General features: G+C 45.3%; 1 protein-coding gene across 8 annotated transcripts in view; it reads right to left on the bottom strand.

Annotated features, from left to right (window-relative positions):
• The window catches only part of SIK3 (SIK family kinase 3), a 295,319-nt gene that overhangs the window by 13,088 nt on the left and 255,038 nt on the right, over window positions 1-27,193 (bottom strand). For all 8 annotated transcript variants that reach the window (XM_057747818.1, XM_057747824.1, XM_057747819.1 and 5 more), the window contains 14 exons: window positions 17,104-17,222; window positions 16,459-16,569; window positions 16,074-16,217; window positions 15,533-15,610; window positions 15,296-15,405; window positions 13,415-13,568; window positions 12,990-13,145; window positions 9,772-9,842; window positions 7,420-7,563; window positions 3,495-3,645; window positions 2,662-2,787; window positions 2,310-2,395; window positions 1,764-1,873; window positions 459-798 (listed from right to left, as the gene is read on the bottom strand). In XM_057747818.1, the coding sequence (XP_057603801.1) occupies window positions 459-798; window positions 1,764-1,873; window positions 2,310-2,395; window positions 2,662-2,787; window positions 3,495-3,645; window positions 7,420-7,563; window positions 9,772-9,842; window positions 12,990-13,145; window positions 13,415-13,568; window positions 15,296-15,405; window positions 15,533-15,610; window positions 16,074-16,217; window positions 16,459-16,569; window positions 17,104-17,222 (1,900 nt within the window). The remainder of the gene's footprint in view (window positions 1-458; window positions 799-1,763; window positions 1,874-2,309; window positions 2,396-2,661; window positions 2,788-3,494; window positions 3,646-7,419; window positions 7,564-9,771; window positions 9,843-12,989; window positions 13,146-13,414; window positions 13,569-15,295; window positions 15,406-15,532; window positions 15,611-16,073; window positions 16,218-16,458; window positions 16,570-17,103; window positions 17,223-27,193) is intronic.

Here is a 27,193-nt window from a genome sequence, read left to right as displayed (position 1 = left end):
GCAGGAACCCCCCGGTACAGGGAACCGCGGCAGGGAAGAAGGGGGTGTGGGCGTCAGCCCCACCCATCCCCTCTGGCTTGAAGGTAGCAACCTCACTTGAACCATTAAAACGTACCCACCTCTTAGGATACGAGTGACAGAGAGAGAAACGATGCTAAAAGAACAGACAAGGGGGACCGGCATTTTTAGCAACTCCTCTAATTGGCCATGTTCTTCCTTGCAGACACGGTAAGGTAGCTTTGTCACTTTCCTTCTCTGTCTCATTAGTGTTTTGATCCTGGGTCAATATACAGGTTTCAAGTCTATCCCAAACCCACCACCCCAATTTTAGTAAGGCTGAAATGAGCCCCGCCCAGTCAGAACCCTTCTCCTTTCCTCCTCCTCTCTTGCCCTGCTAAGGGGCTTCCTCCCACCTGGGTCGCCTGGAGAGGCGGCTGGGTGACTCTGGGCAGGCTCACCTGTGGGCCTCCGCACTGTCGGCACTCAGCTGCTTGGACAAGGGCCGGTGTCCGTAGCTGAAGGCGGCCATCAGGTTGGTCCGGTGCTGCATCTGGACCTGACTGGCGCTGGGGCTGATGGAGACACTGCGGCCAGCAGAGCCTGCAGCTGTCCCGGGCATGCTGCTGAGCATGTCAACGGGCTCCTGGACTTGGATGGTCACCTGCTGTGACTGGGGAGGCTGCTGTATGCCCAAGCAGGTTAGTGCCACATTGGGAGGAGGGGAACAGTTCTCAGCCTGCTGCTGGAAGATTGCGCTGCGGGAGGGGAAGCCTTGAAACTGGGAGGGAGATGCAGTACCTGGAGAGAAAGGAACCTCAGAGTGACCAGATGCCCAGGTTGCCTGCCGGTCAGAAGTCATGGGAACCAATGAGGACACTGCATACCACTCAGAGCAGTGCTTCTCCAACCCCGGGGTACAGAAGACTCCTCCGGAGAACTCATGAAAACACAGGTTCTCCTGGGCCCGACCCACGGATCTAATGCGGATTCAGTGATTTGTAATTCCGAGCATTTATCGTTCCAATAAATTGCCCGGAAGCTGGTCTGTGGATTAGTGTTTGAGTAGCTCTGATCCAGGGCAGTGCTTCTCAAACTCCACGGCATGTACAGATGGCCTGGGGAGCTTGCTAAAATGCAGATTCTGATTCAGCTGGTCTGTGATAGGATCTGAGATTCGACTTTTCCTGTTGATATTGTTGGTTGCGGAGCCCACTTTGGGTAGGAAGGGCCTAGAGACCAATTCAAACTCTTCAGGGGATCTAGACTGAGTGATGTTACTTAAGGGATCCTCCGTGGTTAGAATACTAAACCCTCAGAGGGCTGGTCTCCGAAGGCCCGTGCAGATTAGGGCACATGTCATCACCTCCATCTAAACGCCCGCAAGAGAGGAGCCACGTGCCCGGTGGGTCCCCAAACCCAGGCATGACAAGAGGCTACTACAAAAGGCAGCAGCCTTTCATGTGGTAGAGCTGGAGGGGGTTTTATGAAAAACATTAATAACAGTCAACCTTTGAGAACTATTTTGTTCCAGAGCCTATTCCAAGTACTTAACATATGTATTTATTCATTAAACAGTACGACTATCCCTATTTTACATTTGAGGAAGCGGAGGTGCCCAGAAGTGACGTCACTTATCTGCGGTCTCACAGCTAAGGAGGTGGTAGAAGCAGGTGTCAAACCAAGGCAGCCTGGCGCGCGCGCAGCCCCCGGGGCACTGCCACCCCGCCACCCACCCAGGGCTCGGCACAGAGCTCTGCACTCACCGTGAGACTGCATCATGGCGCTGCCCATGGGCGGAGGGCTGGCACTGGGCTGTCTGAAGAGATGGTTGTTGGGGTGGTTGGGGGGTGGGCTTGAAGGCTGAATCCTTAACCTTAAAAACAACAGAACCAGAGTAGTAAACACCTTTCCTGAGGTGACCGTATAACCTTGAAGTTAGTGTCGGCCATTCGATACACAGGCAGAAACTACTTTTTGGGTTAGATAAGCCTCCAGGCTAGACACACACACACAGACCACCCACCACAGTCTACTTAAAGCCTGTCCACAACGGATTTTCCCAGACGTCCCAAGCAGGCAGAGGTCACTGTGGGCCTGTGCCTGGCCTCCTGTATTAGGGGTCAGAGTACTCTGCCTGTGGGGCTAAGAGGATGAAGTGGCACAGGAAGGCAGCACGTTAGGAGGCTGCTAACATTGACACTGGTCTCCCTGCTTTTCAAGTGGGTTCTTCCAAGATGAATGCTAGTCAGTCAGTATCTCCCACGTGAGTCAGGCCAACGGCTTCGGCACGAGGCAACCGGATTCATTACCTCTGGAGCTGGTGGGTGAGGAGGGCGGGCTGATTTTCACTCGTAGCCTGAAGGGGTGGAGAAGGCTGAGGAGGACAGATAGAATCCTAAAACAAATGTGGGAAAGGAGAAAAAACACTCGTGAGCTTGAAGGTTACCCAGAGCCGTTCTCAGGAAGGGAAGAAACTATCTGCGACTGAGAGTCACGCTCTTGTTGTTCGCCAAGAGGTGTGATTACCTTTACTCAAACATGGCGACCACACATGTAACTCAACTCCACTCTGCCCCGTGTGATCGCCTCCAAAATTCATAGGCAAATCAGCCTGAGAGCAAACTCCACACGAGTTGGAGAGAGCAGAGAGGGAAGGCCTACTTGGATCTGCTGCTGGAGGATCTGATGGTGCTGCTCCTGCTGGTATAACATATGCTGCTGCTGGGTCTTCTCCAGGGTCCTTTCATCAATCTGCCCCCCGTACATCTTCTGCAGCTGCTCACACTCCTGAAGGGAAAGCAGGTAACACAGATGGGATGCAGCCAGGCCCACCCCCTGCAGCGATGTCAGCAGATGCAGATCTGCCCCCAGGGCTCATGGGCAGAAGGAGCCACACAGAAGAATAGTGTCCTTGATGAGCAACTAACGCATTTATGTAGACATTTGCCTACTAAATATATTCACGCTCTGTTCTGGCTGAACAAAGGGAAAATACCAAGATGGCCTGTGTCCATGCAAAGGTTCCAGTGTGAAACCTGTGTACAAAGCACATGCCACTTGAAGCTTGGTTGTCAGGAAAGCAGAAAGGAAACCGGCCCGTTACAGAAGCCTGGAGGCACCATTCCATACCCACTGGAGAGCGTGCCAGGTGGTGAGGATGTAGCGCAGGCTCCAGCAAGGCCCGGTGCCCACGAGTCACCAGAGGAATGCCAGGGCTGCTCTGAAGGACGTCCCCTGGTGCTGCCCAAGCCCAAGCCCAGAAATCCCTCTCTAAAGAACAACAGAGACAGGAGGAAAATGTAGTCCCTTCCTGGGGAAAGCTGGACATAACAAGAAATCAGGAAGGAGTGTCAGGACGCTATCTGCTTTGGAACCTCTAAAACTGCAGTTCTGCTGACACGAAGGGGGTGGGAAGTTTAACACCCGGGTCCTCCTGCAACACTGCTCTCTGTTACCCCTGCTCCTCCAGAGACGCCTGCCGTCTCCTTCATTACCTGCTGCAGCTGTTTGATGCTGCTGTTGTTGCCCATTTTTTCCAGGTGAGCTTTGAAGGCCTGGATGCTCGCAGCCCCATCTGAGAACCGGCGCACAGGGGAGAAACGCTCCGTAGGGAGGTGCAGGGTGTTGGAGTCCTTGTAGGTAGAGCTGAATACATGGGAAGAGAGGGTTAGGGGCTAGGACTCAGGGGTTTGGACCAAATCACCAAGGGACGCTGTTCCAGGTGAACACAAAGCTGGCTGGCTGCACATGCAGCCCTGCGTGTTACGCCACTTCCATGCCATCTCCAGAGGCCGGTCGTTTCCCTAGCCTGTGTCCCTTCAGAGGCCTCTAGGTGACCATCTTCCATTTCCACTTACCTTGAGTTGGCTTAATATCCAAGCCCGGTAAGGTCCTGGGATCAACTACATTCAGTCCTTACAAATACACTGGGTCAGAGAGAAGAGCTTCACAATGTCCCTCAGGCCCAGCTGTATAGGAACTCTTGCTTTTATAATCGTGTCTCTATCTAGTGCCTTTAAAACCTACCTACCCATCTGACCCGAAGTTTTCCCTGAGTGGTAATCTCTGTAGGACCGACCAGAGGGAAACTAAAGTCAACTTTGGGGTCAAAGGTCTGGCCTGTAATTCATAGGTTTGTGCCAGAAAACGGAGGGTGGAGGTTAAAGTGGGGAAAATGGGGACCTGTGATCCCCAGATGGAAGAATGTGAGCCTCAAGATCCTGCACGTACCTGGTCAACGCAAATAAGGTTACCTGCTGTGAAAGTTAACTTCCAGAGCAGTGGCACCCTCCCAACCGGCTAAGGAAAGAGGAATCATGTGGATTACCTTCAAAAGGACCCCACTGCTCAATCAGAACACAGCCAGTGTCTTACAGAGAGAAAGAACAAGCTATCGATATGGAAAGCCTAAGACAGCATCAGAGTTAGAAGCTAACACCTATACTTGTTACCTAATCAGAAAGAGATGTTTATGGGTTGAGGTAAGCAGATAAAAGACTGCCAAGGCAGCATTCCAGCAGCTGATGGAAAGGATCAGGGTTTCATGTCCAGGGCAGAGATGACATCACACTGAGCTACGGGTGAAACGATGAACCACCTTGCCAGTTACTCACTCTGGACTGAAGCAGAATCAAGGCTGAGGAAGCGGGTTAACAAGCAAGTTCAAATGCAGCAGACAGGGAGGGACTAGGAGGGTCTGGTGACTATGCAGAGGGGGCAGGAGTTCTGGCAGCAGGTGAAAGCCCCTTACCCCCCCTTCCCTAATGATGGCTCCTGTTTCAGACTCTACCTGAAGCCTGACACAGCAGTGAGCTGATGAAATGAACACGAACATGTTTCTGGTTCAGTAACACAAAAGACAAATGATTTTGGCAGACACACTCCAGAAACAGTGATCATGAGAGCTGCTCTCAGGCGTGTTTCCTCAAGACTTCTTATTTCTGTTTCTACCTCAGGTGCTTGCAGTTAAAGCAAGCAAATACTATTTTCTCCTAAAATTTGATTCTTAATGCTTTCACTGTTTTCTGATAATGGGCACATTTCTGATTCACTCAGAAAGTCATGTTCTTTAAGGAGTTAATATGGTCTGTCCACCCAAAACGCACTCTCTCCCATCAGAGCACTACTCCCAGGTCCAGGTATTTTCATGACTTTTCCAGAAGATCAGGCTGTGAACAGACGGACACCCCGGGCAGCCCAGCACAGCAGCTTCAGAGGAACAGTTCTGACGCAGCTGCTCATTTTGGAAACACTGATAGTATCAACTGTGTTTTACTTTTATTAGCAGTCACGTTCAAACTCAGGACAGCCTCACATTAGGGTGATAGTCCCACTACGCTCTTCAAACAGGACTGGCTCCCCACCTAGATAAAATCCATCTTGTTAGTTGTTTTGTTGTTGTTGTTGTTGTTGTTGTTGTTGTTAATTGCACTTAAAATTTTTTTTTTAAATTTTAAATTACACACTTCCAGCATTTGAAAAGGTTGGTCAGACCCCTCTTCTGTCTCCATGCTGGACTTCATCTATGATACCCGGAAGAATAGCTATATATGCTGTTCTTGAGTCATTTCCTCCAGCAAATGAAAGGAATTCAGTATTCTATCCAGGCCACCCATTTGCCGTGTTTTATAGCCTTGGGAAGTTTCTCTTTTCCCCTGAAGACTTACTTCAGTCTCTTGTGTTGCCATATTTTTATAGTAACCCCATCGAGACATGCTGAGGTTGCATAAATGCCCCATCTTACACAATCTGTCACTCATAGAGCATTCATTCCAATTCAGACGGGCTTGACCACAGGAATTGAAACACTCTACCAAGAGTGTTCACACGAAAACAGACAGCAGACAGAATTCCAGCAGGCAGGGCCTTGACAATGACTAGGCAGGGTGGAAACCACACAAATGGAGCTGTGGGCCAGTGTGGTCTTTCTTTAGTAACAGGTGCAAACAGGGTATCAGGTCTGTGATACAGGCAGACTGTGGGGTTGTGCTGGTCTTCATGCTTCCCCCACAAGAACACATCCTGGGGAGCACCTGCATTAAACAAGGATCAAACCCAAAGGACTGAAACTAAACAACAGACCCTGGCTTAGGCTAAAAAATTAAGTGTGGGGCTGTAAAGGAGGGAAAGATAGCAACAGGGAGAAGCAAAGTAATAAAGGGTCTATTAGGTAACAGTGTAGAGCTCAGAGTTATTGAGAAACCACAGAAAATGTATGGGGTGGAAAATGCAGCTAATAATTGCTCAAAGTACTCTCGATGTAGTACTGGAACAGCGTAGGTCCTGAGAGATTCTCCTTAGAAAAATACTGTCTTTCTGTGCCATCAGTTTTATTTGAGAAATGTCATTTCTACTAACAAACCATTTTTACTACATTATTCACGGTCATTTATAAAAGCTTATCTTCCTCTTTTCCAAGTTCCAACGTGGCACTAACGATGTCTCAGTCTGCTCAGAGGTCACCTTTCTCTGCTGATTACCTCTGATGCCCAGTGTGTAACCAGACATAATAAAAAAACACTGCTTCAAGATTGCCAGTGTGAGCCTGTTATAAGATTGAATAACAACACATTTATAAACTTAATCTCCTTGGAATCTGCTTTCCAGCCTTCCCAAGTAAGACTGCTTTTCACATCCTCCCAAAAAGACTGAAATAAAATAAGCTCTAGTGATTGCTGGTGGCTTTGAAAGTGTGGCCTCGAGCTTGGGGACAGCTTCAGAATGGAGGAAGGTAGGATTCTCAGGCATCAAGGTGTTCACAGAAGATAACCATCTTCTTCATCCAGCAAAGCATCCTTCCCCTCTGCTCCCAGGCTTCCTTGAACTCAATTTTGTGAAGTTTTCTTGGCGAGAAAGATTAAACTTTTTTTTTTCTTTAAAAGAATGAATTATAAATGTATCAGAGACCTACTAAAAGATTTTGCCATCAGAATATTGCAAGGATGACTTTTCAAGCACAACGCTCAAGAGGATGCAGTATCTCCGCTCTACCACTCACAAAGGAAGGTATCTTGCCCCATATCTAAGCTCCTTGTTCAGTGGTCACATGGTAAGAAATGCTCATTCTTTTGATGGCGATGGGTTATTAAAGGTCAAGCCTATTGATGTGGCTAGAAATCCTCCTATATCCAGCTGGCCTTCTGAGAGCTTCACCCGCTTACAGGTTTCAAGTTCAGTTTCATCTATGAGTCAACACCTAGAACCACGAGAATCAACTGCAGGCAATAAACATGCCTACGAGGTAACGCGAAAGAAGCATCTCATGTTGCCCTGGGCACTGCCTAGTTAAGGAGCTGAGAAGATGTAAGTTCAGGATGCTATTTAAAGCCACGATGCTAGTCACCATGTCTGGAAGACTAGCCAGAAGGGTTCCTCTCCGATGAGCCTCAAGGAGCTCCCACAGCTCACGTGGCTACTCACCGATGCTGATCAGGTACCAGGTGAGGGGGCCAGACCCGGGAACGGAAAGGCTGCTGTCCTAGCTGCCGCTGTAGGTCCGGTGGGATCTCAGCTGTAGGGTTGGTCATGGCCAGTGTATGTCTTTTGGACCTATTTGCCAAGTACCTGCAACAAGCAGGAGCACATTTCATAGTAAAAAAGACAGACAGGAATATTCCTCAGCAAGAAGCATTAGAAGTTAATCCAAAGCACTCAATGAGACAGTGCCAGAGCTCACAAAGGGCTGGATGGCCAACAGATCCCTGACTGGATGAAAGTGAAACGTGTTCCAAAAGGCCAACAAAAGTTGGCTTACCGCTGAAGTGGCTGAATTTTGGACCTAAGGGTAGCCATCAAGAGAAGAGAGAAAACAGATGCAGCTCACAAAGTGGATCAACTTTCCTTACCGCATTCCATTCAGGAGAAGAAATTTATTTTGTACTCATTAATTTCATTCCCCTTTTCTCTCCAAATTTCCAAAATACAAGTCAGAGGAAACGAGCCCTAAGGATTGTTCCTCAAGGTGAGCCAAGACAGATATTCAGAAGGGCTTCGCACGTGTCTCTTGATGTCACTGGCCCCCAGGGTCGGAGACTGATCTTGCTACAAGTCACAGAAAACAGATCCTCTCACGGGGGCCTAAGCGAGTTCCAACACCACCCCTTCCCTCACGCCCCGCGACTGTAACTCCATCATCAGAGAAGAATAACTGATGTTGTCCCCAGCGAACCAACATTCTCTAAAGGATGAAGAAATGAAACCACAGGAAGTTTAGAATTGTTTTTAAGGGGGAAAAAGGGCAAGGCAAGAAAACAGAAGTTTCAAAAGCTGAAGAGTTGACAAGCTGATGACTTTTATTCTGAAGATCGTTTAGCTCCACCACTAATACCATTAATAAGGTGTCGGTCTCCCTTGGTCTGGTTGATGACTTCCTCCACCACTGCTGCTCTTCTTGGGCATGAATAAAAGAAGCATTATTCCTCCCATTACATCAAAACTGATAGGCATTTTACCCTTTAAACGCTGGTCTAAAGAAGAAAGAAGGAGCTGAAGGAAGTAAAGTGCAAGACAGAAGATAAAATGAAATACTGCTGTGTAATCAAAGTAGGAAGGCAGTAAGTTTCCTAATTTCTCTTCATGACCCCAGCAGAGCCCATGCGCAACTTTATACACCCTGTGATTGGCAAACTATAGAAACAACAGCATCAAGAGAAAGACAAAGTCAACACACTCCTCCTATTGGCTACACTGTAGAAGGAGCTGGCCCGCCTGCCAACAGCCCTGTTCTTCACTGTTCTTTCCACATGGGACCAGCTTCATTTTAAACAGCAACGCTCACGCAGAGCTACTGGGGTAAATACTGGTCAGCAACCGTCGGGTCTTAAAAAGTGGTCTTGTTTCTTTCTTAACTACTTTGCCCATTTCAGCTAAAAACAGTTAACAGACTAGAGAGTAATTAGTGGTATGTATACTTGCCAGAGGGTAAGCCATTAGTGGTTTAATATCCATTTGATAAAAACATCGAAAGTTTCCCCAAGAGCCCATGAAAACCATTTTATTTCAACTTGCCTCAAGGGAAAAAACATATAATCTTGAAGAACACCTGTATTTCTGGGAAAATACATGCTGGATTCCGATCAAACCCCCCTCCCCGGAAAATAAGAAGGTCAACTCCCACAGAGGGCATGCATGGAGCTGAGGACCATAGCTACTAGAACTGCGGTCAAATGAGCAGTACAGCGTGCCTGATGGTCACTGCCGTTTTCTGCGAAATAGGCATCTCTGCAAACAACGGATATTTGCATCTGTCCCTGGCCCGAATCCCACATTCTTTTTTCAGCATCTCTTTGTTGATACAAGGGGATGGAAGAAACACACAGCAAACAGTACAAGAGGTATTCATTCTCCTGGAAAGGAAGAGTCCATGCCAGCGGTCCGTGGCCAGACTAAGCTAGGATCACTGTCATCCCAAATCTCCAATTCCTTTTCAGTAACAGTTCTTGGCAGGTAGGAGCAGGCTTTGTGCCTTGTGAATACTATCAGAGTTGCAATATGAAGGCAGGGGGCAAGGAAGAAAGGAAGGAGGAGAGAAAAAGTTCTTATGGTTATTGCTGTCACTTAGGGGACTTCCAGTGGTGCTTACAGAAATGAAATTTTCTGGGTAGTCTTCTGTTACTTCCATGTGGGGAGGAACATGCCATCTGGCTTGAGCAAAGAGACCACACAAATGTTGAAGCTGCACTGCACCACCTCCTTGGGCAGAGGTGACCTTTCGCTGGTTGCAGGGGAGCCTGCCCAAGGACGTTCTGCAAGCACTGCCAGATGCCACATTACCTCTGCACGGCCTCCTGGTCTGGCTCCCCATCCGAACTCTCCTCGTCCACAGGGGTAACTGCGGGCACTGCCTGAAGAGAGACAGGAAGGAAAAGCTCAAGGTGGCGCGTCTTCTGTAGTCGCTTTTACTCTAGACACTGGGCTTGGGGCAGGCCTCTCTGCTACTCTGTTTATCTGCAAAGCTTTTCTAGGATCCCTGGGTTATACAGAACTCTCATATACCTTTCCATCGTTCCATTTTTACCTCGCTCGGTTGATTTTAATTTGAATTTCTTCCTCTGATTCATCTTCATTCATTCATTTATTCATCCAACAAACAGCTGAATGCCCACCAGTTCCAGGATAGAATGTGAATTAATAAAGTTCTTGCCCTCGTTTTACAGCCTAGTGGAGGACAGAGACAGGCTAACAGACAAGTACGAAATAGCATGACCCAGTCATGGGCGCGTGGGAATTGAGGAAGGCATCCTGGAAGACGCGGCCCCGAACCTGAGACCTGAAGGACGAGCAGGAGCTAGCCCAGCAAAGAGGGAAAGGGGTCGCAAGCATCTGAGGTTTCTAGGCCGAGAGAAGGAGAGGCTTGAGAGTGTCTGAGGATCTGAAAATATAGTAGAAGCTTGTTTACCTGGAATGTCTAGGAATTGACCTGTTGTTTCATATTAATGTTATTTCCAGACTTTAGATGTCCTTAACTCCAGAAAAGCATACTGGTTTTTTAAAAGTCCATTTTAGAACATGACATAAAATTGTGTAACTACAATTCAATGCTTTAAAATCACTGTTACCCACCAAAACACGTAAGTGAAATGAGGTCCACCACAAGGCATGCATTACGTGACTCTTCCCATCTGCTTGTGGACTGGAATGCTGTATACCCTTGACAGCTACTCACAGCCTGTGGCTCACATAATCCCTCAAGCACCAGAGCAAAAATCATACCTCAGTTATCACAACAAAAGAGCATTTTTTAATGGACAATAATTATAAAACAAAACAAACTTTTGGAATAATTCCATTGTCTGAATGCTCCTAGGGTTTCCAGACTCCTTACTACAGCTCCACAAGGCTAGCGTGAACAGGGTTAGGCAGGAAGTGGCTACAGACGAGGCAGGAGAGGAACACTGTGGCCTGTTATAAATGGCCTTGAATACCACATTAAGAAGTTTATTTTGAGAAAAGGCAGTGGTGAATCACTAAAGATTTTAAGCAGGGACACAATGTTACGAGATTTGTATTTTAGAAAGCTGGCTTGCTTTAGTTGCAGCATGAAAAGGGCTGGTGACGAGGATTAGGAGAAGAGCCTGGAACAAGAAAGCCGGTTAGGAGGCCACTGTGCTCATCCAGGTGAAGGATGACAGTGGCCTGAATTAGGCAAAGGGCAGTGGAGATGGACAGAAGTGAGATATTTACTCCACAGGCACTGATCTGACATGGGGAATAAGGGACAGGGAAGAACTAAAGACAAAGCCCACATTCCTAGCTTGTCTAACCAGGAGAGTGACGGAGCCATTCACTGTCACCGGGAGAGAAACAGGTTTCACGAAGTCAGGATAAGTTCCCTGAGGACACGCTGAATTACAACGGTGAGTACTCGTTAAATAACCAACTGAATCTGTGCAGCCGGTAGTCATATGTTATACAGAAGTGTAGAACTCAGAAGAGCATTCTGGGCTTGGGAATCACTCAGTAACTGAAATTAGGGAAGTGGACAGGATCACTCAGAGAGAGTATATTAAATGAGACGGAAAAAGGGCCTCAGATAAAACTCTGGCTTTCACCTACTTCAAGGAAAAAGAAGAAAGAGAACCTGAAAAGGAGAGGCAGGCAGAAAACAAGGAGAATGGGGTAAAAGAAGACACTATTTCAAGGAGGAAAATGGTCAGCAGTGACTAGGACAGCTGGGAGGCCTGAAAAGATGGAGATTAAAAATGCCCCCTGGACTAGCCAGCAAGGGCTCGCCAGTGACCTTGGCCAAACAGTTACAGCGGACCGAGGAACGTCGCTGCACCTCCCATAAAGTTGTTCTTGATCCTTCGTGACCTACATTGACCTTGCCCTTCCCTGAGTGCCTCTACCACCTACAAGTCCGTGGTCTTCACTCTGGCACTTAATCACATATGGTCTGATACTGCTATTCCAATCCTTCACATAACTGGATCTTCTTGTCCCATATTATAAGCTCAGTGAGGCCAAGAACTGTAAATATAAATTTTTTCCTTTTCCCAAAAGAGTGTTACTGAAAGTGTGGCCTGCGGACCTGCGCCAGTCCACAAACTGTTCCGTTACCAATCCGAGATAAGGTAGGTAAAGAAACAGAGAGTAAGATTTACAAACCTTTTACCAACTTAACAGAGTAATTTTTTTTTTCTGTTGAATCAAATAAAATTTAGCCTTGCAGCTCACATATTTAAAATTTTTTATTTCCCTAATAATAATTCACTTTAATTTTATTTTACAAAGGTATTAATCCCTGATGAATGGATTGAAGGGGGAAGAAAGGTCCTCGACTAAGAGATACGTTAAGAAACACTGCCCTAAAGAACCCAGTAAGGGCTATGGATATAATTAGCACCCAATCTCAAGGTAGTATGAAATGAAGGAATGAATCAATTAATTTACCTATGACAGGAAAATAATCAGAAATAAACAGAACCCGGGGAAGAAAAGAGTCTTTGAATGTGACCATCACATTAAAAAAAAAAAAATGGGATTGAGAGATACCAACTGTCAGGTTTGAGCCCATGAAAGCAAATAATCAAGTGATCCGGGCTGTACGGAAAGTGTGAGGTAGTGTTAATCAAAGGGGAAGGGCTGGTGGAGAAGGTAATTTTGGAAACCGGTCTAAAACGCAACTACGTCCAGAGAAAACTGTTAGCTTCCACTGCCCTCTGCAGGAAGGCCAGGCCTGAGGCTACTGACCTCCGCCTCAAAGCCGGCAGGGCTGCAGCCGCCCTTTATGTCGGTGTCTATAAGCAGCCCCCTCAGGAGGAGGCCTCCAGAAGCAGGCTGCAGCATGGAAGTTATTTGGTTAAGTGAAGAAGTTAACCAAAAATGAACTCTGGAAAATTCTACTAGCCTGAAGAAAAAGGAACTGACACTGAGCATCATACACCAAGGGAAAGAAGAAATTCAGACACTCAGGGTGGTGACCCTGGCTTCCACAACCTCTTTAGCAAAGGCCTCTGAGAAAGCAAGTTGGGCTTCGGGCTGCAACTCACTGGTGTCATGGTGACAAGAGGGGAGGGTCCCCGTGGGCGCTTCAACAGCTGCTGGGCATGCAGTTGGATGTTGGCACCTCCATCTGATGCCCTCCGGCCAAGGGGGCCCATCCCATTCAGCAGCTGCAGGGTGGGCGGCTGTAACAGGGACTGCTCCTGTCAGGAGTAGAGTGGGAAGGACAGGTTGGTAAGGGTGGAGGGGAAGGAGGAGAGAAAACAGCAGCACTCTAATCTACTGAAGTTAAGGGATCCTACGATGGTGACGGAGTCTAGAGAGACTTTCCCTCCCACCCGAGCTGCTCTGCAAGAGAAATCATCCTTCTCTATAAGGACACCCTTAAATGCTGGGGATGGTCCCTTAAAGTCTCTCAAAGGAAGCTCAGATGTTCTCCTCTGGGGGCAAGCCCTCTCCCATATCCCGGTACCTTGTACTCCAGCTGCCCAGTTGGCTGCAGGTTCTGCATGGGCAACAGGTTGTGCATGAAATTCAGGTTAGGGGCCACCTGCAGGAATGGAGCCTGCGGGTTGACTCCGGGAAAGCCAGGCAGGAGCTTCTGCAAATCTTCCATCACCTCCGTGCTGATGGGAAACAGGATGGCAGAGAAGTCTGGTTACAATTCTCACTCACAACCTATATCCCCAAACTAATGAAACTGTGAAGTTCAGCACAATTTACTTCGTGTTTTCGACTTTCCTCCTGAATTTGTGTTTCTAAGATCTCAGAGCGATAGGAGTGTGCAGAGCCTCGTGTGTGGAACCTGGCTCTCTGCCATTTCACTCTCTGGGGCTGGGGAGTGCCACTCTTCACTGACCACTCATGTGAAACCAACAGCTCTGAGCCAAGAGGAAATACTGGCCCTGGTCCAGTTCAGGTTTCCAAGGCCTGGAGGTGAACCGCAAGTTTCTGGAGGACACAGGCCATCCACTAAAACAATGGCTGCCCGAAGCAGCAACTGATTCACCAGGGAAAGAATGCAAGCAGCACCCGCAGTGCTGATGGGCAGACACGTGTGCATGTGCAGGGCTGTCGCGCTCCAGTGGTGGGCTTCACAGCACACTTTAAAATAAGAGCTCTTTCCACTGACGGTGCGATACGGGACTCCATCCCTTTGCAGCTGACACAGTCTCGGGAGCCAAAATGTTCCCCTATTGCCTGTTTGATCGTAGGCCGAGAACGAGAAACGTGAAGCAAGCAAATCAGCAGGCAGGGGAGGCTTTTTTGGAAATCACTCAGAGAAAACAGAAACCTAGCTTGGCCCCTGTTGAATGCTCAAGAGAAATTTTGCCACGACCTTCTCTTCCCTACTCAGTAAAAGAAAATAGCCAGAAAAGAGGGATGGCTATTTTTAATGGTGAGAATCTTCATGTGCAGAACAAAAGCTGAGAGAGCTGGTCTTCAGCCCATCTGCCCAGTGTGAGGGCAGCAGGGGACACACTGAAGGACTGTTTTGGGGAAACACTTTGGGAAACTGGTACTTATTTGGCGTGTTTTTGGATTTTTGTTCACTTAATTTTTAACATACATAAATTACTTCTCCTCACTTAGATGAGTCTTGCATTAGAATATGGCAAGGACTTCCCAGGTGGCACAGTGGTTAAGAATCCGCCTGCCGATGCAGGGGACACAGGTCCGATCCCTGGGCCGGGAAGATTCCACATGCCGCGGAGCAAACTAAGCCCGTGTGCCACTACTACTGAGCCTGCACTCTAGAGCCTCCAAGCCACAACTATTGAGCCCATGTGCCACAACTACTGAAGCCTGCACACCTAGAGCCCGTACTCTGCAACAAGAGAAGCCACCACAATGAGAAGGCCATGCACCGCAATGAAGAGTAGCCCCCACTCGCCACAACTAGAGAAAACCCACACAGCAATGAAGACCCAACATAGCAAATAAATAAATAAAATTAATAAAAATAAAAATATTAAAAAAAAGAATATATGGCAAACAATATCTCTAAAGGCTGTCAATCTCTGGTGAACTTTCAGAGGTACTTTTGTGTGGCTTAAATCAGAAGACCTCAGTGGCTGTGGGAAAAGACACGCTAGGCTCTTCTTCTTCAAAGTGCTGTGATTACTTGGCATGACGGCGGCTTTCAGCCCGCCATCCATTAGAGATAGCTCTGTGATGTTTAGTCAAATCCAGCCTGCTCTACCAGGGACCCTGAACTGGGTTAAAAACATGTCTTGGCCACTGGATTAGATCTCACCTGGGAGATACAACGAAGCAGGGAAGACGTGCCACGGTAGGAACTCAAAGTCAGGTGGGAACCCTCCGCCCGGGTGGTATCGGGGCAGACACTCACCGCGGGTCGGCCACGCCCACTGTGTGCCTCCTCATCGACAAGTAGCGCACCAGAGCTTCAGGGGAAGGCTCTTCACCCTCGTCACTGTCCAGGTTCACCGTCCCATCCGGCTGAGGTGGAGAAAAACACCATCAGGTTAGAAACAAGAAGGAATCAGAAATAAGAAGTAAGGAAGGGCAGCAAGGCTATGGGAAAGAAAGCAGCTTCAGCTGACAGCAATCAGCGGTTGCCACTTGCCTCCACAATTTGATTCTCTGGGTTGATGAGCTGCACCTGGGGAACGCTGATGTTCATCGTGGTACCAGCCTGCTCCGCCTGGAAAGCAATACACACGTGTACACACATTCCTTCAGTGCTGGAGAGAAATAAGGAGAGGCTTTCAAGGCTTTCTTGATTGCTAAAGTCTATGTTTCTATCTCGGAGTCTTTGGTTCTTCTGCCCTTAGAAGCTACAAGAAAGCATTCTTTAGAGAGGACAGTCTCTCTCAATGATTTGCTGTTTCTTTAAAAACAAAACAAAACAAAAAAACCTCAACTATTGTTGTCTCTCCCGAGTACTGGGATACTCTTCCATCCTCTCTGTCCAAGAAAGGTTCAGGTCTTTACTTGACCTCTGACAAAGGAAGAGATGACAGCCGGGAGGGGACAGAGGTAAGGAAGAACAGGAACGGCCGTGACCCAGAGTCAGTGAGCAGTGGCTAACCACCCCTCCCCCTCTACGTTGCTTGTCCTGAATCCGGGTACTCATCCTGAATCCGGGTACTGGAGTTACTGCCCACCTGGATGTTGACTGGTGCTTGAAAGCCCATGGCTCGGGGCATGCTAGGAGGTACTCCGACACGCAGCGTTTTATGCCTCTTATGCCGGTCACACAGCAGGCTGTAGATTGCACTATAGTGATCGTAGGCATCTGATCGTAATGACTACCAAGAGAAAACGGGAAAGAGCAAAAACCCTGGTGAACGGGCACGTCAGCGACCAAAACCCTTTTAATAGTAACATTAGAAGACCAAAGCGCCTTCTTTCCGAGGCCCAGACAGGGGCTGAGGCAGAAGAACAGGACGAAAACAAAAAGACCCAAGTTCTCAGGAAGGAGACATGGAAAGGGCAGGATAGAGGGAGTACAGCGACAGCCCACCTTGTCCTCCACTCATTTAGAGATACCTGTAGTGTCCGCTCTTTGTCCAGTCCCATGTCCTCCATGGCTAAGAGGACATCCTCATTTAGGGGGTCCATCTGTCTTTCTTCCTTCAGCTGCTGGCATTCAGCTATTAACTGTCACGAGAAGAGGCAGGCTATCAAACTCCCAATTAACAATGTCAATATGGCATATATATAATGAACAAGCTGCCCCTTAGCTTGGGTTATTTTTGGCCTCAGACAAAGCCTAAGCAAGAAAGCCCTGCATACACAGCAAAGAGCTGATAAGATCGTAAGGCCGCTATTTTCCTGAGCTCCTTGGGGTACCCAGGATGGCTATAATGGTTTAAATAAAAGAATGCTACAGGAGCCCCTGGACTGAGCACAGTAAGACAAGAGAAGAGAAACAACCCTGTGGGAGGAGGCTGTGCTGTCTCAAGAGCCAGGAAGGGATCTGATTTGAGGACAAGTGCTGGGAATTGGTATCACTGCTCTCCAACAATTCAGCTGGTTTAACATCCCTTCCTGCTGGCTTCACTTGCTTTAGGATTATACAACAGTCTGTGTCCAGGCCCGCCTTTTCAGGTCCTGGCCTGATTACAACCTCATGCAAAAGAGACTGCAGCAGCCCTAGGAGGAGTCCCTTGGGGCAAGCGGTGCCCAGCTCACCCTGTCAAAGTTGGGATCGGCGTCCCCTAGCTTCATCCACTTGTGCTTGCAGATCTGCTCCATGGAGAGGCGCTTGTTGGGGTCTAACACCAGCATGTGGCGGATCAAGTGCTCACACTCTGCAACAGACACAGAGCCTGCCGTCAGAGCTGGCGAGGGTGGCATGGCGGGGACTGGGGGACTAGAGGCAAGGCGAGCAGGGAGATTTCAAGCTCCTGGCTTTTCATTTGCTTCTCTAGCTTCATGAGCCTTACCTATGACCTCGCGTACTCCAGAAGGGGCTGGGCAAAGGCAGGAAGAGGTGGAGGAAAGAGAAATTCAAATCTAGTAGTCTGGTTAATACCGTCACTAAAAGTCAGATGAGAAAAAATTCTGGGGATAATCCCTAGATATCATTTATTTACATCATGTATGGCCCCATTTAATGCAATTAATGAAGAGCTGAATGTCCTTCTGAAGAGATTCAGTATCTTACAAGGTCCTCAAAGTAGTCAGTTCCTTCCTCCTCTACTCATTCCTACGTGCATACTAATGCTTTTGGCTTAGGGTCCAAAAGTGCTCTTCACAACTCAGGGAATTAAAAGTTATGATGGTTCCAGGTGTAAAGAGACAGGCACAGGCACAGGATGCCTCCCTACCACACACTGGGTCTCTGCTGGCCTTCCTGATCGCTTCCTCCATGTGGTTTAAACATTCACAGGTGCGTACAACTGGGCTCTGAGCGAATGAGATTCAGACCAAGAGATGTTTCTCTCTGGGATCTCACGCTTCAGAATATACTGCAGAAAGAATGATGGTTTCAAAATCCAGACGCCTGTATTTTGATTTCAGAACCACCATCTATTTCTAAGTTGTCTCATCTGTAAACTGGGGGTGGTAAGGATGATGCCGGGGTAGCATTTGTGACGAAGGTGGTGACGACGATAAAAACAGCAGCATCACGACACTCCTGAGAGCGCTTCACAATTGTTCTTACCTCATTTAATCCTCACAGCAACCCTAGGAGGAAGGAACTATCACTCTCGTTTTGGAGATGGTAAAAATTAGACACAGAGCAGTCAAGATGCTTGTCGAAGGCCACGTAATAGGTCAGATTTCAAACCAGACAGTCTGACTCTTTGGTTGGTGCTCTGATCCACACCCTATGTCACCCAGAACGCGCAGAATAAATTCCAAAGTCCTCTGACCTCATCTCCTGCCACACACCCTCAGCTCCCTGAGCTCCAGCAGCACTGGCCTTCTTTCTAATCCGTGCACAGGCGTAACACACTCCCTCCAACAGCATTTACACTTGCTGTTTCCCATAATCGGGGTAGCCGCTCCCAAACCCTCATGTGGCTGGTTGCGTGTCATTCAGGAAAGAGCTTAAATGTCACTTTCTGAGAAAGATCTTCCCTGGCCGCCTCATCAACCTCAAGTAGGCTTCCCGTCATGCTCTATTACATCATACTAGTTTCCTTCACACTAATGACTTCTTTGTGAAATCACCTTGTTTATTTACTGCTTGTTGTCTAACCCACGCCTGCCCACGTAAGGTCCATGTCTTTCTTATTGCTGTTTCCGGCGCCAAACTTGCAATGCCAAAGATGCTTATTATACCTAACAGAAGCTGAATAAATAGCTGCTGAATATGTGAATAAATAAATATTTGTGGAAACTAATCAAACAAGATTGTATTTATGGAATTGCTTTTTAAAACTATAAAATTCTCTGTAAGATACAAAATCGTCTGTTTCTATGTCACTACAGCTGTCCTGAAAATAAAACTGGTCAGTGATACTAACAATAACAATAATCAATTAATGAGACTTTAATAAGTTAAACGACTTTTTATGTACAAGGCACTGTGCTTACCAACTTTATTTCATTTAATCTCGCAACAACTCTATACTAGATAATGTTATCAGCCCCATTTACAAAAGAAGAAACAAGTTAACATAATCGACCACTGCAACGTAAAGGGCAGAGCTGGGACTCGAGAGCTATACGCTCTTGCCCATTTTCATGTGGCTACAAATCACTGGGTATATTTCTTCAGAGTAAATTCAACTCTGAAACCCCACAATTTCTGCACCATTTGGCAAACACCATTCTATATCGCCATCATGAAAGGAACACAAAGAATAATTAAGACAAATTACTCAATTTTTAATTTATTCTAAATTTAAATGAAAATACAACAAAGTCCCTATATCAAAATGATTTTATGGCAGTCATCAATTTGTTCTTTTTTTTTAAATTATTTTTTTAAATTTATTTTTTATTGGCTGTGTTGGGTCTTCATTGCTGTGCGTGCGCTGTGCATTGTAGCACATGGGCTCAATAGTTGTGGCTCACGGGCCCTAGAGCACATGGGCTTCAGTAGTTGTGGCGCACGGGCTTAGTTGCTCCACAGCAGGAGGGATCTTCCCAGATCAGGGCTGGAAACTATGTCCCCTGCATCGGATTCTTAACCCCCGCGCTGCCAGGGAAGCCCCATCGATTTGTTCTCGCTTTATGATCAAAAGTACATTCAAATGCAGTGCGGATCTCAAAGGCTGTAGTTCCTACCTCCCTATAAAATAAGTGCCATCTACAACATTGTTTTTATTAAAATTATGTCCCCAGAGTAGCAAGGCTAGAACCCACAACTGCAGCCTCTGTGTAGATGATAAATATTATCTCCACACACCTTTATAGTGTGCAATTACTTGAGAGGGAAAAAATGTTCTTCATTTAGAAAGTTACAAAAACTAAAGACCCCATGTAGGGAGAGGGCCTGGGCCTGATTCCAAAGCTGTGAAATTATTGTTAGGCCCTCTAGATGGCACTCTGCTGTTTTCTTTTGGTTTCCGCATAGCATCTAGCGCATGAAAGGTAGCCACATTAGTCCTGAATCAGATGACCACGGCAGAGTGATGTTTGGTTACAGGCTTGCTTTAAAACAACTTTCAAGGCATTTTATTAAAAACAACAACAATAAAGATGAACACCACTGTAATAAGCCCTGATTAGAAGATGCATCTGGTTCAATACCAGGATCTTCACACCTCTATTAAATCATCCTTAACCATTATTTGGTTTCAGATGCTTTGAAAAATCTCCAGAAAAATATGAACAAGAATTTCTACACAAAAATTTCCATATACTTTTAGACCATTCAAGGAGCCCCCAAAGCCTGTCACAGATTCCCCAGGTGTCTACAGGTCCCAGGCTGAGAACTCCTTGTTGTGGTGGCAACACCTAAAGGACATGCACTCTTATCTGTGTGCCCTACATGATATCCAGCGCCCAAAGGAGCAGAAATCTAACACTCTTCGTATGTTGCACAGATGGTAAAATATGACAAAATGTGGAAAGCCAGGGTATTATTATCAACTCATGTTTCCTAAGTGTCACATATAGCTCAGGAAATTATATTCAAACTAGACTGGAACACACCATTCTACATAAAACGTGGAAAGAGGGTGAAAACAAAGCAAATAGATGCTCTCAAACCTAATAACACAATTAACCACTGGACAGTCAATTAAAATGAGTGGAAAGAAAACAGGGCCTAAGATCAAAGAGTACAAAACATCAACTTTCCCAGATGCCAAAGAGAACTCTATTTTAATGTTAAACATGTCCCCATCGCTTATTTGCTCTCAAAGGGCAGCCCTTTGATACTGAATGAAATTGAAGCACTTGGAGCAGGGCATGAACCCTTGGCTCTGCCTGTGCCCATGGGGGGCTCCCTTCAGAACTGCCCTCATCTGCTCCTCCCAAGCGCCAAGCAGCCTCTGCAGTGAAAATCCACTGTGGGTCTGTGAAACCTGATGCCACGAGAACGATGACTAGAGGATGCCCAGCTCAGGCCCTGCCTCACGGCGCTGACAGGCATTTGGATGACTTTGTGGAGAGGGCTGTCGTATGGGCAGGGTCCTGAAATGGAATTAAGTTCAGACTGCCATCTCAAGTTGTAATTCCACCTGAGGCCGGGTCTTAACCATCTTTTTTCTTTTTTGACCTTGATAATAAACAGCCTTCTCTAAGGGGCTGAAAGTATTCAGCCTGAAGGGGAAAAAAATAAAGGATGAAGAAGGGGAGTTGAAAAGCAACTTCAAATTCACCCAAGATAGTTAATAGAAGCTCTGTCTCTAGTTTCCAAGATAGAAGAAGAAACAGAATAACTTAAGAAAGAATCCCTGACTAAAACTTTGAAAATGTGTTCCCTGAAGACAGGTTAAAGGCCATGAGGCCGATTTATCTTGGAGAAGAAAAGGTGTAGGTAGGCAGGAAGGGGCACACTGTGGGTTCTTCAAGTATCTGAAACTTATTTATACAGAAGACAAAGTGCATATACACTTTGCTGCTCCAGAGCCCTGAATTTAGAATAATTAGAAGTTAAAAAGTTCAATTTAGGAAAGAGCTTTCTAATTATTAGAGTTGATCCAAAGTACTGGATCAAGGTCCTAGTGATCTAAGGAGGGGACCCTTAGGGAAGTGAGGGGGGACAGCCAAGCAGGCAGGGCCACACCTGGAGCAAAGCTAATTTCATTTATTTTATATATTAGTATTCTAAGGTTTCACTTAAAAAATTAAGTCCAGACGCCACTGGATAGGATGAACGTTTTGGTCTCCTCCAACTCCAAAAACCATGTAACTGTGAAAAGGGAATGATTTGACCTGTGAAATAGTATCCATATTGTTACCAGAAACATCTAACCAGAGGCTGGCATTTGAGATGTCATTAGAAGGGCCCCCAGTATTAGGTGTGAGGATGACTGGGCTTCCCTGAACATCTCACTGAGCTCTGTATCCCCAGGGCCTGCAGAGCACATGGTATGTAACAGGTTCTCAGTAATGCCAGTTGAAAGAAACATTGGACTAGGTGACTGCTACAATTCCTTCTAACAGCTTTAATAATCTGATTCTAAGAACCCACAATAGAATAGGCATTCTCTATGCTTCAAGCTAGAAAAACCAGCCAACTATCATTTTACAGAAGATTATGACATGGTATTGTTTGGGGGCAAAAGCCTCGGTCAGATGATTTCCAAGGCCTCCCCTTGTAGCTTTAGAGGTCTTTGTCTCATTCACACAGAGGGTACTTACTCACTGATCTTTTCTGAGGCTGTACAGAATAATATGTAAATCAGAGTACCACGTGAGGAGACATCTGCGTGTGGCATAGCATAGCGTCTAGGTTATGATACAACAAACCCAAACAGCTCCTGGCAGATAAATCTTCTCCATAAACCCTGCGAATGTGTCTGAAAGTATTAATAACATATCTTTAGCCTCTTAAGAGAGTGAGGGTGAGAGAGAGAAAAGAGTGTAAAACAACACAAGGAAGGAGGGAATGAAAGATCAATAGAGCAATTCATTCAAAAATATTATTTAATAATAATTAATAACATTTATCAAGCACTATATAAGAACTAGGCAGAATGCTAATTAAAATAAATTAACCCTTGAAGTTAATTTAAACATTCAATTCACATACGAATCCTTATTAGTATTATATCTATTGTACAAATAGAGAAATTAAAAATCAGATAAGTTAAGAAACTTGACCAGATAATAAAAGGCCAAACCAGGATACAAATTATAGTTGGTCTTATGCCAAAGCCAGAGTTTTTAACCCATATAATACCTAAATTAATTGTTGATGTTTTAGGTAGCAGTCAGCATATCTTTATAAAAACATATCAAATCAATTTCATTCCTCTTCTGACAGATCGAATGCCATATAATCTCCACAGGTTCTACCACGAGAGAGTCACCTCTAAGCCAAGTTCATAGAAAGTGGGCTAGGTAATAAATTTATGGTCAGAAGGCTATGAACTAGCTGGAAAACAGTGTTACGGGAAATGGCAAGTTGTATTAAGATGAACTGAGAAGGCGAGGACATGATGGTGAGGCTGAAATGCACTACAGAAGAGCGAGCCTGGTTTACATTCTCTGGTTGTGGCATGGTGATCAGGCCTGGGATGGAAGGCTGGCAACCACAGGCTTCCCCAATCAAGGAATCACAGACAGGCAGAAGGGGCAGGCAAAAATCTGGGAACTGGCCCTCAGAATCTTCAGGCTGATCTCATGATGGAGGAAATGCCAACTGTCCCTTAAACCCTTCATGTGTTGCCAAAGTACGGGACATGGCAAAGCAATCATTTTCAGCTCTATGTGCAGAGGTGTGGTCTGAAAGGAACTGAGTCGTAGATTCTTTCTGACCACATAAAACTGCTTGGAGCGGGGGGAAGAGGAGACATCTGTGTGCCAGGAGGCATGGGCAGAATGGGAAGAAGAAGCAGTTACCCAGGAAATTCATGTCTCTTACAGGTGCTTGGAAGAGGGTATGGTGTGGTTTCTCATGTCCTCTTTCCAGTCAATACTAGGTGTGTTCAAAGGTAATGCCAAAACAGCCCAAGAGCTCTTTCTTTTCAATAATTTTAACAAACTTCTTAATAGCGTTTAATTCTCCAGAGCAATTCAAATTTCAAAGAGGGTGCTATTTTTCTCAAATCTCAAAAGTCCAAAAAATCAAAAATAAATTAGCTCAAATGTCTATTTCCCTGAAAATGAATTAACTTCATATTTTTTTTAAGTTAAATAGCACTAAAGCCTTACACTTTTCAGAACAAGAATAGAATGTGATATATTGCCTGATTCTGTTATCCATTCACTTTGGCCAGCTCAGGTACCAGTCTGGGGGAGAAGAGATACTATTACAGCAGACAAAAAGAACAGGATTGACGACTGGTCTGCAATGACAATATCTGGATGTAGCAACACGGCTTTGATATGAGTCTATATTCTAGACTTACAAATGTTTGTGACTCAGAGCTCCTCTTTAATGCTACCTGTCTTTGAAAGGAAAGGAAAGGAAAGGGGAAGAGGAAAAAAGGAGAGGGAAAGAAAAGAAGTCTGTCATAATGTCCTGATCCTGTCATAATCATGGCTAAAACAGTGTGCTACTGGGGACTTCCCTGGTGGTCCAGTGGTTAAGACTCTGAGCTCCCAATACAGGGGGCCTGAGTCCAATCCCTGGTCAGGAAACGAGATCCCGCATAGCGCAATGAAGATCCCGAGTTTCGCAACTAAGACCTGGTGCAGCCAAATAAGTAAATAAATAAAAATAAATAAACAGTGTGCTACCTTTCAATGCCATAAAAGACAATCAATAAGCAATCACAGGTGTGTTTGCCAAGATACCTTCCTTTGGAATGAAGCTGCCCAGAGTTGGGAATCCTCTCTGTTTGTGGACTAAGTACTAAGAGATATTTTTTAACATGCCCAAGGAAACCCTGTCACTGTCAGCTGTCAACTGAGGTCAAATCTATCTTACATACTGACTATTTTAATATGGAAACAAAGTAGACAAATGGTCTTAAAATAAGGCATTTTTATGTATAAAGAACATACACTGAATGTGCTGTCCTATAGATACACAGAGCCATCACACAAATGTTAAATGTAATCACACAAAACACAGGGTTTTCGTTGTTGTTACAATGAAATTTTGTCATATTGGATGTTGCTAGAACAACAGTGCTGCAGGTATTGGATTTTTACTCTATAGAAATTAAATTTTACTTTACTGTCACAATAGAAATACATAAACATTTCTAACTTGCATTTCTAACTTGAAAGTAACAGTCAATAACCACAGTTATACACAATGAAAAACACAATCTTGGAATTAACTCTAATGGAACTTAATCTATAATAATGTTGGTTGTAATAAAATTTGACTCATAATAAAAAGCACTGAGATCAGTTCCTCTAAAAGAAATGACACCGAGGAGATAAAGTCTTGTTTTGAAACCACATGCTTTTTGGGGAAAGAAAAATGGGAGTCCCAGTATCAAAGCATTCAGTAAAATTCCTACAAGCATAGCCCAACAGCAAGAGATCAGACAAGAAAGTGGAGAGAGATTTAAATACAAATTCTACCACTGCTGGTTTCTGCAAATTATTATCAGAATCTTCTGGAACAGAAATAAAGTTCCTTATAACAGAGATACTTTCTCTGTCTTGACAGAGGCCAAATGGAGATGGCTGGGCACAATCTAGCAAATAATGATAGCACAGATAAGAAAAGCTTCTATCAGGAATCAATAAGGTTAGGCTGAGAGGCTTTGCTCTTTGACGTTAACAGTTTATCACCTGAGACAAACTGAGGAGAAAACAAGTGTTTGACCCATAGATATCCATTTACTAGAAAAACAACATCTACTGGGTTGGCCAAACTGTTCTGGTTTACAGAAAAACCTGAATGAACTTTTTGGCTGACACAATATTTCTTGAACTTTCCTTATTTTTAACTTTTTCTAGGTGGCTGTGATGTTGCTGGAATTAAGATTTAGAAATTGGGAGACACTGGCTTAAAGGCTGGGGATGCCCACATTTACCTGCAGCCCTGACCTTGGAAAGGCCCTGGCATGCTGCACTGTTATACAAGAGGCTGTCCAATTTGCAGTTCACATTTTTAAAACAAAAATTTGTCACTTATGCTATCTTATTATTCAAATGTATTTTAAGTCCAGATAGCAATCATTATAGTGGAAGAAAATTCTGGCTCAGTTTTACACCAGAGTCCAATACACAGTACTTGATACTAACACTTTTTTCCATAAATAATCCAGATGCAGATGGGTAAAGACATCCATTCCAGGACCCTCCTGATACTTGGAATAACCTGTCAGATACATACTCACCGAGAATTAAAATACAATCAAAGACAGTTAGGTGGCTTCTGAAGCCAGAGTGCAAAGGCTTAAACTGCAGCTCTGCCACTTCCTAGCTGTGTGATTTTGGGTGTGTTATTTATCCTTAACACGCCTCAACTGTCTTGTCTATCAAATGACAATAGTAGTCCATCTCATAGGGTTGTTGAAATATTAAATAGGTTAACGCAACAGTATCTAATACCAAGAAGTGTTCAATGGCTGTTAGCTATTATCCAAATCTGTGGAGTCCTTCCAACGACAACTTCTTCCCTTACTCTGTTTTCCTCTATAGGGTTGCTGAAGCTAGGAGACTGTGTACTTGAAAAGGGTACTAATAAATAGGGCAGTACCAATATTTACCCCCTGGCCTTCTATTATGTTACGTAGAATTACCGAGACGGTCAGGGGAGGCTTGCTTAACTCTGAGGTGGCTCTAGCCTCGTTCCTGACATCATGCAGATTTCTGTGTTCACTAACATGAAAGCACTACCCAGACTGTCTCCCTAGCGGCAGAGTATACCTTAAAAAGGTATGAGAGAACTGCTTTGAGGACCCTGAGCCCTTCAGTATACAGAGACTGATGGGCGAGTTACTTTAATCTCCTGTCCCAATCCCTCTAAACAAAGTGCTTTTAGCCAAGCAAGATGTTGTGTGGTACTTGATGAGTAAGCTAATCAGGGCAGAACTGTTTGCATCTAAGTAGAAGCTTTTTGGCAAGTAGCCGCATGGTAGTCTCCATCAGAAGTATTATGTAAGTCTGGGTCTTGCATTCCCAGTGATAAAATGCTTATGCAGCATTACAATTAATTAACTCACAGTGAAGTCTAATCAATAAGGACTCAAAAATATTGTCCACAAGAGATCTCTACACACTTGCCGTCAGTGCAGTTTTTTCACTGTAATTAATTTTCCTTCAGCTAAATACATGACTGATCTTACCATATTTGCTAGCAGGTGGTGTAACTGGTGAATAAGACAAACTAGGCTTTAAGAAGTAGGTCTCTGATGGTTTATAAAAATATAGTGGTAGTGATTGAGCTTGGTGCTCAAAAACTTTACGTTGTTGGTTTCCCTCAGTGCGAGCAGAAGTCAGAGAAAGCATCTGCTAACACACGTGGCCAGGTCAGGTCTCAACTTCTGCAGAAACTCAAAAAAACAGCAAGTTTCAACTTTGAATCCTTCCATAATTTAGGCTCAGGGTTTTACCTAACTGATCTTTGGGATGCTCTGAGAGGTTTAATCCGAAAACACTGGTCTAGACCAAATGTATTTTACGTGAGACACTGAAGGCCAACTCTACCGTAGATCAAGCCCTTTTTAAAACTAGAAATCACCTGACCTGGTCATTTACATAATAACCTATATAAGAGAAGTACATAAAACCAATTAATAATTCA

The sequence above is a fragment of the Hippopotamus amphibius genome, chromosome 9 (assembly GCF_030028045.1).
Source record: "Hippopotamus amphibius kiboko isolate mHipAmp2 chromosome 9, mHipAmp2.hap2, whole genome shotgun sequence".
NCBI lineage: Eukaryota > Metazoa > Chordata > Mammalia > Artiodactyla > Hippopotamidae > Hippopotamus > Hippopotamus amphibius.
Note: the sequence above shows the minus strand (reverse complement) of the source record. Positions and strands in the feature narration are given on the sequence as shown.